The 16564-nt window shown below is 44.3% G+C and overlaps 1 protein-coding gene across 1 annotated transcript; it reads left to right on the top strand.

The window, feature by feature from the left end:
* Nucleotides 1–2882: 2882 nt before the first annotated feature.
* Nucleotides 2883–15572, top strand: LOC124115898 (phospholipase B1, membrane-associated-like). The gene is made up of 13 exons (XM_048391829.1): nt 2883–3006; nt 3959–4080; nt 4655–4724; nt 7445–7503; nt 7759–7826; nt 8414–8460; nt 9654–9762; nt 10478–10610; nt 11268–11422; nt 12154–12325; nt 13053–13151; nt 14871–14936; nt 15467–15572. Exons 1-13 carry the CDS (start codon nt 2958–2960, stop codon nt 15503–15505), a joined length of 1188 nt encoding a protein of 395 aa, XP_048247786.1. The 5' UTR covers nt 2883–2957; the 3' UTR covers nt 15506–15572.
* Nucleotides 15573–16564: the final 992 nt, after the last annotated feature.

Below are 16564 nucleotides of genomic sequence, written 5' to 3'. Positions count from 1 at the left end.
CTTTGTTTTCTGCATCGATGTGTTTACACAATTTATACTTCAATTGCACTGTTATGTTATTTAGTAAACATATATGTGTAATATTATGTTTGTAAATAAATATTAATGAATCTCGTGTGTCGTGTTTGGACCAGACAAACCAGTGACTAAGAAGCACGACCATGCAACGATCACCCTATCGCGGCACAATTATTCACCATCAGTCTCCGAGCCTGACCATCAGATTCAATTTTGACGCATCTTACGACAGGTATAGGTTACTGGGGCTTTTTCCACCCCGCATTCCCCATGAGATTGTAGTAAATGATCTCTTTAAGTTAACATTGAGATTATACGTTACAGCACTAGAGTGTAAGTGAGTGAGTTAGTTAAGATTTACAGTCACATCGGCAATATTTCAGCCATATCTTGACTAAAACAAGTTATACTTTAATAACACATAAATATAGATTATAAAACCCAAAGGATAGTAAAAGAACTAGGCTATCACAAATATAGATTTAAGACTACCGTGTAGCCATAACATTATGACTTTTCACAACAAAGCATTATGAAAATGGGCTATAGATCACCAGCAACAAAAGTCAGATCACCATACTAGGGACCATGGGGACTTACAGTACTTCTGCTTCCTGCATGGTACCATCCCTCTGGCTACTGGCGATTGTTAGTAATTTAAGCCAAACAGTTAATTAAATAAAAGCGACGAACCCTTTCCATATTCATAATAAATCTGCCCAAATCGGAGTCGATTTACGATTCCGACTATACCATGAGCATGTGTTTATGAATCACTATCAAATAGTGATGATACCAGGTGTTCGCGAAAAGGTAAGCGTATCCTGCCCCATTGTTGGCACCCGTCACAAACACATGCAAAGGCAAGTCATGTGTTCACCTGAAGAAACACGGGAACAAATGGTACAAGTCAAATAGGGAATTGTATCGGACATAATTTTTGTCACTGATGCGTTAAATTTGGAAATGTCCTACACATGTCTACCATAATATTTTTTGAAAGCTTTACTGAAGCCTTGAATGTTGTTTCCTTGATCAAACAACTTCTTCGCAAGAGTTGTATGTCTTGGTACAATGAGCATGTACGATTGTACCTAAAATGTTGCGAAATGTAAATACCAAAAGCCGGTACTTCTGAAATATTGCTCGACAAAAATGGAAAGTTGACAACTGGGAAGTTCAAGTCATTTAAAAAAGGTATTCTCCGATTAAAACCATGGAAAGATGAAACATAATTCAAATAAAATGGGACTTACGTATCCTCTCAGGGGAACAATATATATTATTGACAATGTGCGTTACTTCAACCCCCTTTGATGGTACAGCTACTAACAATCTCAGTTATTCATTCATTATTTATAATTATAATGACTTTTTTTACAGTGCACATAATTATCAAAATTTACATTTAACTCAATGTGTTGGCAAAAAACAAGAATTAAATGAGATCTTACATGAAAAAGATCCTTTATGGATGAAACCTGGTCACTTGTGATGAAAATATCAGCGCAGTCAAGCAATCAAAAGGGACACAGAATTGGGGTCCTCACCTTTCAATAAATATTCCTGTGTATAGCGAGAATAGGACAATACGACATCACCCTATAATGACCTTCAAATCTGGACTTGCAACAAGTAGGTGAAACCGATAGTTGGTTTTATTGCATGTAAATTATTTATACCTACTTGGGTGTCCCACTTCTTTTGCATTGATCTCTGATGTAACATCCAATAACTGGCTTATAAGCGCTGTATGGGAGTATAAGTAGTGTCGCAGATTTATTGAGTACTAAACAAAGAAAGACATTTGACTTACTTTGAGCACAATACAAATTAAGCTTAAAAAGTAAAGGTTACTTCGTCAAATGAAAATCAAATAATAATCAACGCATTGCATCGTGTCTTTGCCCCAAGCCATGATCTAGGCGCTACACCATTATTGCACTAGCCAGTGGCTCTGTGCCCAGTCATTTGACATTCATAGCTCCCCGGGGTGTATACAAAAGTGGTGATAATAATAATAAGAAGAAGAATTCCACTCATTCTACTCACAGTGAATGCTACATTGTTACTAACCCAGTCAATGTATCAGTTCGGTGGGGCGTATACAAAAGTAGTGATAACAATAATAATGATAATAATAATAAGAAGAAGAAGAAGTCTATTCATAATGCGCCAATTCCACGCATAGTAAATGCTCATGAAGCTACATTATTATTACCCCAGTCAATGTATCAGCTCCATGGGGAGTATGCAACACAAGCTGCGGGTGAGGAGTTAGATGCAAACAGTGAAATTACCATCACATCCTACCGGGTACCCACTGACTGCTCGGTGGAGGTCAGTACTCGTGCCATTCAGATCTGCCACGTGCGATTAGTTACCTCTCGTGCATCAGTTGTTACAGGGTGAGATCGACGCAAACCTTCTCAATTAGGAAAGGATTTTGGGAAGAGAATCCACGACCTTGGAACAAGTGAGTCAAGATACAATCTATTTCAGCGTGAGTGACGTCAGGTAATACCAGGATACAATAGGTAAATAAATTCTTGTGGACAGATTGCCGTTGACTGAGCTGCACAATGGTAGGTACCAAGTCTAGGTGCCTGGGCAGACTGGGTCCTGTCTACTATTAACAACGTGTAGAGACTCAGTGGCAAACTTTCTCCAACAGTGATTGGTGGACATGACCTTTAATCCTCCGTTTCATTGGTCCATTGTGTCTCTCGGACATGTTCCGATCATATAAGTTGTACACAGCCATAAAAGTCATGTTTTGCAGTGTCACGTTTTTATAAAATAAAGAAGCGTCTTAGAGACCTCGCACCTCAACGAGGAACCCAGTTACATATACCCGTCTGTATAAATACGACGAGAAAACGCCCAACCCCATATCCCTGATATCGTCCGTACATCCGTCGACTCGCTCCGCCAACAGCATGAAGTGCGTTGCAGTCGTCCTTGCCGTCGCCGTTTGTTTCAGTGATGGTAAGATGGTCTTGATCACACAAGTTTGTAATTGTCAAATATGTAGATACTGGTTGTTACATAAAAGGCAATATCAAGGTTTTATGGCTGTAGTTATTCCAAAAGCTAAGCTTAATAGCATTTTATTAGCCTCGCACGACATGGCTTTGTATGAACTGTGTCTGAACTGAACTGTGAACAGAAATATTTAAAGTGAGGTGAGGTGAAATTGGGCGTCCAAGATTATTGCACTTATATAGCGACGTGCATGCACGTGTGTGTGTGTGTGTGTGTGTGTGTGCATGTGCGCGTGCGTGCGTGCGTTCGTGTGTGTGTGTGTGTGTGGCTGCATGTACTAGTCCTGACTGATGCCGATTTATAGTACTATCCCACTGAGATACCATGCCGCAGTTTAACATGAATACCCCACTCAGACACAGCATACTGACTCCGAGCCGACCAGTCCTTGTTTTAGCCCCTTAATGCCGAGAGCCAGACAGGGTAACAACAAGTACCATCTGTTAACGTCTTTTGGTATGACGCGGACGGTGATCTAACCCCGGACCTTCCCCTTTGCGGGCGGACGCTCCACCACTAGACCACAAAGGCGGTCCTAAAATATTTAAACTATAAAAGTAAGACGAGGCGCTAAATATGCTGGTTTATCGAGGATGCTCGTACATCAGATTAGTTACATGTGTGACCGCCTCCGTGGTCCAGCGGATAGAGCGTTTGCCCTGGGAGCGGAAGGTCGGTCGTTCGATCCCCTTAAAAGATGGTCCTTGTTGTTACTCTGCCTGACGTTCTATGTCGTATCTATGTTAAACTTGTGGCGTGGTATCTCAGTGGGATACATACATAGATACCAACACGTAATGTAAGTGCAATAATCTTCAACGCGACGTTAAAACCATTTGACCCCACCTCGTCATATATATCCGTGTGTTGTCTATTTTACCGTTATACCCTTCAGCCACGTCGAACACCTTGGGCAGGTATGAGGCAGCCATACGTCTTCTGGCTAACGACACGTTGTTCCGGCCGCTGGTGGAGTCGCACATGAAGACGTACAGGGAGGCACAGCGGACAAGTCCGGTGAGTGTCGTGGGTGAGTGAGGCATACGTGGGTTTTGAATGAGTGACTGATTGTTGGTTTTTGGTGAGTGAAGCATTGAGACTGAGTGAGTGATACCGAGACTGCAATGACAAGAGTACAGAACGACCTTCTGAAGGCAGTTGACTCATGGAGCAGCTATCCTTGTCCTCTTAGACCTCTCTTCCGCGTTGGACACCAAAGAGATCATGGTGTCCTCTTAAACACCCTTAGGACAGGATTGGCATTACAGACGCCGCATTGGGTTGAGCTGAGAGGCTGGTTTCCACGCGATAGGGTGAGTGGTGTAGAGTTGAGGGGGTCGATCTTCATGCGATAGGGTGAGTGGTGTAGAGTTGAGGGGGTTGATCTCCATGCGATAGGGAGAGTGGTGTAATGTTGAGGGGGTCGATCTTCATGCGATAGGGCGAGTGGTGTAGAGTTGAGGGGGTTGATCTTCATGCGATAAGTAGAGTGGTGTAGAGTTGAGGCTGTCGATCTTGATGCGATAGGTCCCTAAAGCACCCCACTCGAATATCAAATGGGCGGCCCCTAAGGACCTCCTCTGTGTTGCAGCTCCGCACGGATCAAGCAGGGAGGAACTTTGCATGCACTGGCGGAACATCTCCAGGTGTACCCACATCAGGTACAGTAGACGGGGTATTATGGGGTGAAGATGTCGGTGGTTGAAGGAGTGTGTGGGATAGTGTGTGTGTGTGTGTGGGGGTGGGGGTGGGGTGGTATGTGGGTGGGTGTGTTTGTGTGCGTGCGCGTGTGTGTGTGTATGTATGTATGTGCGTGTGTGTATGTATGCGCGTGTGTGTGTGTATGTATGTGCGTGTGTTGTATGTATGTGCGTGTGTGTATGTATGTATATATGTGCGTGCGTGTGTGTGCGTGCGTGCGTGCATTTGCGTATGTGTGCATGCGTGTGCGTGTGTCTGTATGTGTGTGCGTGCGTGTGTATGTGTGTATGTATGTGTGTGTGCGTGCGTGTGTGTGTCTGTATGTGTGTGCGTGTGTGTGTGTGTGTGTCTGTGTCTGTATGTGTGCCTGCATGTGTATTTGCCAGCGTGCGTGTGTGTGTGTCTGTCTGTGTGTGTATATGAGTGTGCGTGCGTGTGTATGTGTGTGTCTGTATATCTGTGTGTGTGTCTGCATGTGTGCATGCGTGTGTATGTATGTGTGTGTGCGTGTGTGTGTTTATGTGTGTGTGTCTGTGTGTGTGTCTGTATGTGTGTATGTGTGTGTGTGTCTGTATGTTTGTGTGCGTGTGTGTGTATGTATGTGCGTGTGTGTGTATGCGTGCGTGCGTGCATGTGCTTATGTGTGCGTGCGTGTGCGTGTGTCTGTATGTGTGTGCGTGTGTATGTGTGTATGTATGTGTGTGTGTTGGCGTGCGTGCGTGTGTGTGTGTCTGTATGTGTGTGCGTGTGTATGTGTGTGTGTCTGTGTGTGTCTGTATGTGTGCGTGCGTGCGTGTGTGTGTCTGTATGTGTGTGCGTGCGTGTGTATGTGTGTGTGTTTATGTGTATGCGTGCGTGTGTATCTGTATATCTGTGTGTGTCTGTATGTGTGCGTGCGTATGTGTGCATGTATGTGTGTGTGTGCGTGCGTGTGGGTGTCTGTGTGTGTGTGTGTGTGTGTGTGTGTGTGTGTGTGTGTGTGTGTGTGTGTGTGTGTGTGTGTGTGTGTGTGTGTGTGTGTGTGTGTGTGTGTGTGTGTGTGTGTGTGTGTGTGTGTGTGTGTGACGAGAGTGGTGATAGTCACTGTGGGTGGATGACGAGGGTGGTGATTTGCCAGCGTGCGTGTGTGTGTGTCTGTATGTTAGTGCGTGCGTGTGTATGTGTGTGTCTGTCTGTGTGTGTGTATATGTGTGTGCGTGCGTGTGTATGTGTGTGTCTGTATATCTGTGTGTGTGTCTGCATGTGTGCATGCGTGTGTATGTATGTGTGTGTGCGTGCGTGTGTGTGTTTATGTGTGTGTATCTGTGTGTGTGTCTGTATGTGTGTATGTGTGTGTGTGTCTGTATGTTTGTGTGCGTGTGTGTGTATGTATGTGCGTGTGTGTGTATGCGTGCGTGCGTGCATGTGCTTATGTGTGCGTGCGTGTGCGTGTGTCTGTATGTGTGTGCGTGTGTATGTGTGTATGTATGTGTGTGTGTTGGCGTGCGTGCGTGTGTGTGTGTCTGTATGTGTGTGCGTGTGTATGTGTGTGTGTCTGTGTGTGTCTGTATGTGTGCGTGCGTGCGTGTGTGTGTCTGTATGTGTGTGCGTGCGTGTGTATGTGTGTGTGTTTATGTGTATGCGTGCGTGTGTATCTGTATATCTGTGTGTGTCTGTATGTGTGCGTGCGTATGTGTGCATGTATGTGTGTGTGTGCATGTGTGTGTGTGTGTGTGTGTGTGTGTGTGTGTGTGTGTGTGTGTGTGTGTGTGTGTGTGTGTGTGTGTGTGTGTGTGTGTGTGTGTGTGTGTGTGTGTGTGACGAGAGTGGTGATAGTCACTGTGGGTGGATGACGAGGGTGGTGATTGTCACTGTGGGTGGATGACAAGGGTGGTGATAGTCACTGTGGGTGGATGACGAGGGTGGTGATAGTCACTGTGGGTTGATGACGAGGTTTGTGATTGTCACTGTGGGTGGATGACGAGGGTGGTGATTGTCACTGTGGGTGGATGACGAGGATGGTGATAGTCACTGTGGGTGGATGACGAGGTTGGTGATTGTCACTGTGGGTTGATGACGAGGATGGTGATAGTCACTGTGGGCGGATGACGAGGGCTTTTGGGGGGTCACAGTGTTTTGGTGGTTGATTAGCACCTCGAAATCTCGGAACGGTGAGAGGTATGAATATTAGAATGGAGGACAAGGAGACAGGGGAGTAAGGACAGACACAGAGGTGGTTGGTTGGTTTGTTGTTTTACGCCGCACTCAGCAATATTCAAGCTATATGGCGGCGGTCTGTAAATAATCAAGTCTGGACCAGACAATCCAGTGATTGATATCATGAGCATCGATCTACGCAATTGGGATCGATGACATGCATCAACCAAGTCATCGAGCCTGACCACCCGATCCCGTTAGTCGCCTCTTACGGCAAGCATAGTCGCCTTTTACGACAAGCATGGGTTGCTAAGACCTATTCTACCCTGGATCTTCACGGGTCCTCAGAGGTGGGGATAGGTGGAGTATGGGGAAAGATGTAACAGCATGGCGAGGTATACTGTGCAGTGTATAGTTTAGTCATCAATAGTTGTAGTGAATACACACACATAACGTTTCATTTTTTGGGAATCTGATAAAGTAAACCTTGCTGGCCTTCTAATGTGATGGAAAAAAAAGTTGTTGGGTTTTTTTTTTACATCAGTGCACGCGCTAAGAGCTGGGGACATCAAGGTCGTCGCCGCTTTGGGGGATTCTCTAACAGTAAGTACCCTTAAGTGGACAGTTGGCCGGAAGTAGTTGAAGAGTTACATCCCTTGCCTGACTAAAAGGAGCCTCGTTCCTGCGAATAACATATGCCTTTCTAGGTATGATACCCATCTGGAAAACAATCAAATTATCAAAATTAATCTTACCTGTGCATAAACCTGACAGGTGTCGTAGCAAACATGATGTAACAGCTTATGTGGAGAGGACGTTGACGATGTCCCTGATCACATGACTGATCACGTGTTCTAGGCAGCCACTTGCGCGGACGCCAAGACCATTCTGGGATGTCGCACACAATACAGAGGCACGTCCTGGAGGTATGGATGACAATGATGGTTGGTTGGTTTGTCGTTTAACGCCGCACTCAGCAATATTACAGCTATATGACGGCGGTCTGTAAATAATCGAGTCTGGACCAGACAATCCAGTGATTAATATCATGAGCATCGATCCACGCAATTGGGATCGATGACATGAATCAACCAAGTCAGCGAGTCTGACCACCCGATCCCGTTAGTCGCCTTTTACGACAAGCATAGTCACCTTTTACGGCTCGCATGGGTTGCTGAATACCTATTCTTTCCCGGAATCTTCACGTGTTGGATGATAATGATAAAAACGACAATAGTAATGGCGATATTGATAAAGATGATCTTGACGTGATGATTATAATGAATTTAATTAAGATAATGTTGGATAAAATACATCAATTTGACATCCGGTTTTACGCAACAATAAAATGTTTACTGAATGCTCCGTTAATGTGTACTGTTGTCAAAACAAATTGTTCTGCTCCTCTTCAGAAATTGTCTTTTCGCATTGACAAAATATATCTCTTACACAAGTACCCGGCCTGTTTCACAAGGACATACATACATAAAAACACCTTCTCTTTCATGTTCAGTATCGGTGGAGACCGGACTATTTCAACTGATGGGATAACTCTTGCAAGTAAGTTCCACCTCTTGTGGGGGGGGGGGGGGGGGGGGGGGGGGGCACGGGTGGCCCAGTCGTCTAAGGCACCGCGATTCCCTGTGCAGCGATGCGTCCCTTTGACACGCCAGAAACCTATGATTGTGGGTTCGAATCCCGGTTCGTCCCGATTATGTTTCGAGGTTTGTCAGCACCATACCAGTGCTCGTGGGTTTCACCGAAGTGGTAAACGTCTGAGACCTGCATCACTTCGCGCTTTCCTCCCACATTAAGCTGACACGCCGTGATATAACTGGAATACTGCTAAAAGCGGCGTTAAACCAACAATCACTCACTCACTCCACCTCTATGAACATGCACAACAGACATGTCAGTTATATATTATAAGAAGATGGTCCAGTTCTTTAAAGTCTCCACAACCATGGGTGTGGTTCTAAAGGACCACCAAAACGACTAAGGGGAACAACTTCTCGGGGTGAGTGACTGTACTCTTCTTGAACGAGTGAATATTCCACCATAGATCGGTACTTTACCCTTTGGAGTTTGTGTGAGTGAGTGTTATTTTTTTAAATCCTTGCAATATGGCATGAACATCCAGCTGGGTTCTCAGAAATTAGCTCCGCACATTGAACCCATGTGGAGAATAAACCCCGGACCTTCGGTGTGGCAACAGACGCTTTACCCACTCGGCTACCCATGGATCGGCTGATGGCCGTCGACAAATGAAGTGTCGTGAGCAGCCGCATAACTTTGGCCTGTGAAAGGTCAAATCTAGAGCAGGCACACCACGGAGCTATACTGGCCACGTGTTGATATATGGAGAGGTTAGGGGAAATATATGAAATATACTGCCAAACAAAAGAAAGTATACACTTAAAACTTAGTTTTCACTTAACACTTACAAACGTTATTAAAATGGTACTAGGCTGAAAACAGTTGCCTGAAATCCTAAGGTCAGAAACACATCCCCATGATGCCCGTATCAAATGCATCACCATCAAACACGGGTGTGTGACTTTCTTTTGACCGGCAGTGTACATGAAATGTCACAATGAACATGCAGAAAAACAGTCGACGCCATACATCCGTACCGACATATGAAATTACCAGTTTGAATAAAATACATTATTTTATGTCTCACTGACATGTGTACTTGTCAAACACATATGTTTCAAACCCCAAGCTCATGTCTTCCATATTCATTTCGTCAGATATATTACGTTATTTCAACCCCAACGTGTACGGCTTCTCCGAGGGCAACGGTGACAGAGACTCCGCCAACAAGCGATTCAACGTGGCCAGAGGGGGCGACAAGAGCATGTACGTAGTACCTTTAAAGATAGTCATCGAGCGTTTATTCTAATCGCTGCTTTGTCAAAGAGGGAGGCTTTCGTTATCATTATAATGATAGCGTCACGTTACACACGAGTTGTTACAACACTGCTAGCGTTCGATTTCAAAACACTGGACGACCCTGATTAACCCGCGTTGACGAAGGTTAACTCAAGTTAGCATTGGTTGAGCAATGTTAGCACATGTTAACTGATTTACGTCATACTTCGGTTGACCTAAATTGCCAATACCTACTGAACCCCTGGATGCGATACTCTGGTTAGCAGCAGGTGGTTCATCATCGAGGCTAATTGGTATCATTTTTTAATCATTAATCATGTAGAGTGAATGAGTTGGGTTTAACGCCGCTTTGAACAGTATTCCAGTTATATCACGGCGTGTCAGCTTAATGCCGGGTACTTGTGTAAGAGAGGAGGAAAGCCCGAAGTGATGCAGGTCTCAGACGTTTACCACTTCGGTGAAACCCACGAGCACTGGTATGGTGCTGACAAACCTAGAAACATAATCAGGGCGAACCGGGCTTCGAACCCACAATCATAGGTTTCTGGCGTGTTCAAGTGACGCAACTCTGCACAGCGAATCGCGGCGCCTTAGACGACTGGGCCACCCGTGTCCCCTAATCATGTATTAAACATTTAATGAATATAAGTAACTAAGTATACTGTATAACGTCTCCTCATAGGCACATGCCAGAGCAAGCCCAGCTGTTGGTACAGAGGTTGCAGAACGACCCCAACATCAACTTCCAGAACGACTGGAAACTCATCACCATCTTCATCGGGAGCAACGACCTGTGTCAGTTCTGTTCAGATGAGGTAAGGGGTGGACACAGCGAGTGCTGATCGGCTTACGCGGGAATGGAACAGTGAACGGCTTCTTGGGAGTATCGGGTGGTCTGGCTCGGTGAATTGGCTCACTGTGTTAGAGATACTGCTCATAATATCAGCCACTGGTTTGTTTGGTTCAAACTCAGTTACGCACCCGGAAGTTGATGATTACACACTAAATACACACATACCATGCCTCAGTTTCATGCTTGTTCTTAATTCACCCGTGAAGAATTGGTCTTCATGATCAGCAAACCATGCTTGTTGTAAGAGGCGACTGAAGGGATTTGGTGGTCAGGAGCGCTTACTTGGTTGACTTGGTTGCGTACATACATCCCATGATGTCAGTCACTGGATTGTCTGGTCCAGACTCGATTATTTTCAGACCGCCGTCATATAGATGGAGTATTGATGAATGCAGCACTAAACAAACCAACAAACTTGTTCTTGATTACATCATTTTCACCTTGACCAAATATGGGCATCGGACCGTTGATCATAGTCCAAGAACGATGAAGAGACTGGTACCAGGCAGTATTTGCGCTGGGTTACCTTATGATATGTAGTGACGGATGTGTTAAAAACAGAAGGTATAGATAGTACTACACACACAAGTTTTAGTGAGGTACCATGTGTCTCCCCCAGCCCGACCACACCCCGGAGCTGTACGCCAGCCGTATCGAGCAGGCGCTACAGATCCTGTACGACAACGTGCCCCGCGCCCTCGTGCAGGTCGTCAACATCTTCGACATCGGCCCCCTCACAGAACTGGGTGGCTTCATTTGTTCCACTGTTCACAGGTTAATATCGTTTACCTGATACTCTCTTTCCATGTGCTTGTCGTAAGAGGCTACTAAAAGGCTCGGGTGGTCATGTTTGGTGCTGGCATGTCATCGTACCCAATTGTCTGGTTTGTCTAGTCCAGATTTGATTATTTACAGTCCGCTGTGATGTTGAATGCGGCGTTAAACAACTTTCACTCATTTGCTTAATAGGGGCGGTAGGTTTGACAGCATCGTACCCGTTTCATGAATGAGAGATGGGGAACGTGAAAGAGGGAGAGAGATGGAGAGTTTACGGAACATGAAGTAATTGGAATAGAAATAGGGTGCTGTCGCCTAAGGCGGAATAAGCTGCTCAGAGTTGCGGCCCTTAGTGCTGAGTGAGGCGTTAAACAACAAACAAGCAACCATAAGCCTATTTCTTCTTACATTATTTCTCCTGCATGAGTGAGTAAATGGGTTTAGTTTTAAGCCGATCTGAACAGCATTTTAGTTATATCATTCAAGTATCGAATCGGTGCAAAATACCTCCTTTAAATTAGATATATTGCTTGTCCATCAAACATCAAAAAGTGCAACTTCCTGAATGGGAAAACACCAATAAAGCGGAACCGGATCGAATCCAGGCAAACTAGGAATCCCTTTGGGGTCAGACCGTAGGTTATGGTCGGTCGCGGGCAGGAGCCAGGAATGAATGTGTTTAATGCACGCTTGCTCCAAGCTACACGTACCCAATCCGTCATCATCAGATTCGCCTGCGACTGTCTACGGACCCAGGATGGACGAGACAGGGCGAGTCAATTGACCATTGAGTACCAGCTTGAGACGGAGAGAGTGGTCAGCAGTTCAAAGTTCCACAACCACGAGGACTTCACTGTCGTGCTTCAGCCATTCCTCGAGAACGCCGAACCACCAAGAAAGGTAAGAGCTGTGTAGTGTGTCACGTGATACAATATGGCTGCTACATTAGTTACGTTGATTTAATCTGTTGCCTTCCTTTGAAACTGTATAATTATAAACTAAATACCCCTTGATTGTATATACTTGTATCTTAAGCAAAGTTACATGGACAGGCTTTTTCAAATATTAATCACATCTTTACAACTGTCTAAGTTATAAGAACGTTTGACCATGCAACAGAGGTTGACGATTGTTTATCACATACATTAAGGCTGAGGCTAAAATGACTATTGTAAAGATTTTCGGGAACAAACTATTTATAAAATAAATACTAGCCCCTCCCCAAAGTCTCAACACACTGCTCGCACACAGGGTGTACCATACACCAAGAGGGGCCGGTTCACAATGAACTTATCTCACCGGTATAGGTTTTGTTCGTTTATCTAAATGGTCTTCATCAGTATGGCAAACGAAAGGTTTCCAAGAGTTATCTCCCTTATATTACAATCGGAAATGTTCGGTTAAATTCGCTAAACTGCATTTAATAGGTGTTAGGTTTCGAGATAATTTAAACATATTGTTTCGTATTGGTAATAAGTTCGACATTTCTCAGCGGAATACATGAATTGTGTATCTTATTTGTCGGCGGGCTACATATGGGTAATTGCTAATTCAGCAGCCAATCAGAAACGAGTATATTAATACAAGGTAAGATAATTGTCATCCAACCTCCTCCCCTGATTTGTAGTCTGATGGGAGCCTTGACACCGCATTCTTCGCCCCCGACTGCTTCCACTTCAGCCGTATGGGACACCAGATGGTCGCCAAGAACCTCTGGAACACCATGGTAAGTGTCACGCTCTGTCTCTCGTGACCGGATTATACGTGTGGGCACGGGTGGCCTAGTCGTCTTAGGCGCCGCAAATCGCCCTGCAGAGTTGCGTCCCTTGGGTACGCCAGAAAAATAAGATTATGGGTTCGAATCCCGGTTCGACCCCATTATGTTTCTCGGTTTGTTAGCACCATATACGTTCTCGTGGGTTTCATTAAAGTTGGTTTTATTCTCCCATATTAAGCTGACACGCCGTGATAAAACTAGGATACTGTTAAAGGTGGCGTTGAAATCAACTCACTCACTCTCGTCACCTGAGTTCCTTTGACAAATCTTGTCTGGATATTACTTTAAAACAGAATGAAAGCATAATCACTCACGTCTCGTCTGTATATTTGACTCAGTAGTTGATGTTTATTCATCTCTATTGACAGCTATAATAATCATAATAATCATAATCATAATAATTGTCATCATCGTCATTATCATCATCACCATCATCATCATAATGAGTTTTGGTTTGTCTGTACTAGACCCATGCATTGCAAAACCGAAAAACTGTTCAAAGCGGTGTTAATTTGAACCCTATTTTTCCAAAAGGTATTGAAGCTGCTGTTTTACACGAAAGTGGAAATGTAAAAGACTTCGGGATTTCCTCGCACATCAAGCTGACGCACGTGTTATAATTAGCTGAAATCGGGTGGCGTTCAACCCACTCGCCCTTCAATGATACGACCGGAACTCCAGACATTAGACACAGTGATACAGCTGAAAGTTTTGAGAAAGCGGCAACGCCACCTCAACCCCCCACCCCCACCCCCACCCCCTGCCCAACACCAGCCTCATCATTACTATATTCAGCATCACCATCATCTCTGCTCTTTGTTTTTAAAACTAACACAGCCCCATGCTAGACAACCACCCACGTTGTGGCCCTGTGTAATTCCCCAGCACCCTATGGCTGGTCGACGACTAAAGTTTTGTTTGTTTGTTGTTTAACGCCGCACACAGCGACATGGCGGTCTTTTGATAATCGTCTCTGGACCAGACAACCCAGGGATTGACATCATGAGAAATCGATCTTCGCAATTGGTACACGATGACATGCATCAACCAAGACAGCGAGCCTGACCTACATATCCCGTTAGTCGCCTCTTACTACAAGTCGCCTTTTACGACCAGCATGCCTGTGGTTGCTGAGCACTAAAGTGTATCGGGTGTTCGGGCTATATAAACTGAACAGTTGTGTGACATCGCTCCCCGATAGTGTTGATCGATGCTCATCGTTCGAGTCACTGGTTTGCCTGGTCCAAATGTAATTATTTCGAGACCTCCGCGATGCGGTTGAAATCGTGCTGACTGTAGAGTTATATCCTACTCCCCGCTGGTAATACTGGATAAGTGTTAGTAAAGTATACTATATCACTATAACCATATCACTATAGTTAACCTGTTAAACAATATGGCCATGACAGATTTACTGTAGGCATATGAAAAAATCGGGTATTCTTTAACCTCTTTTGAGTAGTATATATTAATAACTCACAAGTCATTCAGAAATACAAAAACTAAATCAGAGAATTTCGGATGCAGGGATGACAATGGTTACTATAGTAGACAATTGATTCATTAATATTTATTTATAAATATAATCCAGATATAGCTGAAGTGTTGCTGATTGGCATTAAACAACATTCATTCACTCACTCATTTCTTGTCCACAATCTCTTGCAGTTCCAGCCCGAGGGTCTGAAGGATCGAGACTGGGACATGCACGCCCCCATCTACTGCCCTGGCGAGGTGAGAACACACACGCTTACACCTGTATACTGATGGCATGAAATAACGGAACTCATGACAACCTAGCAGATGGCTTACATAAACATGTTAGGAAGAAAAATTAACCTTCATGAAAACATTAATAAATGTAAAATGTAAGTCATTTATGTTATTACAATCTATTATAAAGGTGTACCGCTGACATTAAGACCACAGATCAGGGTCCCATTTCTGTTTTGAGTCTTTGTCGAGCATCTTAGCGCTAGACCTGCATCACTTGGGGCTTTCCTCCCACATTAAGCTGACACGCCGTGATATGACTGGAATACTGTTAAAAGGGCGTTAAACACAACTTACTCACTCACTCTTAGCGCTAAGGTAGATGTAAATCGTCTTGCACTGAAAGCTTAAAATAGATTTACCAAGAGATGGTTTGGAATTTCGTTGGTTCGTATTTTAGGTTAGAGAAGCATATGTGTATATATGTTAAGAGAAGCATATGTGTATATATGTTAAGTAGGTATGTAATGAAGTGCGCATTTGTTTTTCAGAATGAGTTTATAGCCACCCACCAGAACAGTAGACGATAATGGAGAAGCGTGGCTACTGTGTGTCATGTCAGAAATAAATACCCACAATAAATCCGTTTGAACCTTTCTTGTTGTTATTATTCATCGATTTGTTTTTACGGACTGTTAGGTCCACATACGCTCTTCAAATAAAGAAACACACAGGTAGATTTTTAGTAAATTTATTGTACCTAATAAAATCGTTATATTTAATTTAATATCATAAATACAAATATGAAATTTTGGAGCTGGATAGTCACAAGTTGTCATAGTACAAAGGCATCGAAAACATTGTCATGTCACATAAGGCCACTCAGTATCTCGTGTGACAGCCCCGGGCAGCAATCACATCTCTGCATCTCCTCGGCACTGACTGAATAAGTGTACGAATTCTGTCCTGCGGAATTCTGCGCCATTCTGCTTGTAACGCGTTGGCCAGTTGTGGGAGTGCCTGCGGAGATCTCGACGGCCAGGGTAAGGAGTTGATGTTAGCATTATGAAGATAGTCTACCGTGACACGAGCTGTTTGCTGTGGAGCATTGTCCTGTTGAAACAGCTCCCTCTGGCGGTCAATGATTGGAAGAAGGTGAGGTTGAAGAATTTGATTCATGTCTCGATTTGCTGTCAAATTTCCCTGAACCACAACCAAGTCAGATCTCCTGGTGTAGGATATGGCCCCCCAAACCATGACACTACCACCACCGAAATTGTCGAAGTCGGAGCTCGATAGTCACATGCATGTATGTTGTAGTACAAAGGCATCGAAAACTGTTCATTGTCATGTCACATAAGGCCACAAGGTTGCGCTGAAGTCAGTATCTTGTGTGACCATCCTGGACAGCAATCACATTTCTGCATCTCTTGGCACTGACTGGATAAGTGTATGAATTATTTCTTGCGGAATTCTGCACCATTCTGCTTGTAACGCGTTGTTATTATTCATCATATTAATGCTTTGTTCAGAAATTAGGTGAAGTTAAGAAACGCCGGCATCGGAGTTTTGCTGGATGGACTTGGTCCTGCCCCTCACTGAAGCACAGGTTTTTAAACGTGTGTTGTCATCTAAGACACGTGACCTTG

Source organism: Haliotis rufescens, unplaced genomic scaffold, assembly GCF_023055435.1.
Source record: "Haliotis rufescens isolate VD_foot unplaced genomic scaffold, xgHalRufe1.0.p SCAF_10, whole genome shotgun sequence".
In the NCBI taxonomy this organism is placed as follows: Eukaryota; Metazoa; Mollusca; class Gastropoda; order Lepetellida; family Haliotidae; genus Haliotis; species Haliotis rufescens.
This window is presented reverse-complemented; position numbering and strand designations above follow the sequence as displayed.

Excerpts from the sequence above, each read along its gene's own strand:
- LOC124115898 (XM_048391829.1), top strand. The coding sequence starts at position 2,958 with ATGAAGTGCGTTGCAGTCGTCCTTGCCGTCGCCGTTTGTTTCAGTGAT. Across the intron at positions 8,461-9,653 it reads TGATGGGATAACTCTTGCAA|ATATATTACGTTATTTCAAC; the intron begins GTAAGTTCCACC and ends TCATTTCGTCAG. Across the intron at positions 14,937-15,466 it reads CCATCTACTGCCCTGGCGAG|AATGAGTTTATAGCCACCCA; the intron begins GTGAGAACACAC and ends TTTGTTTTTCAG.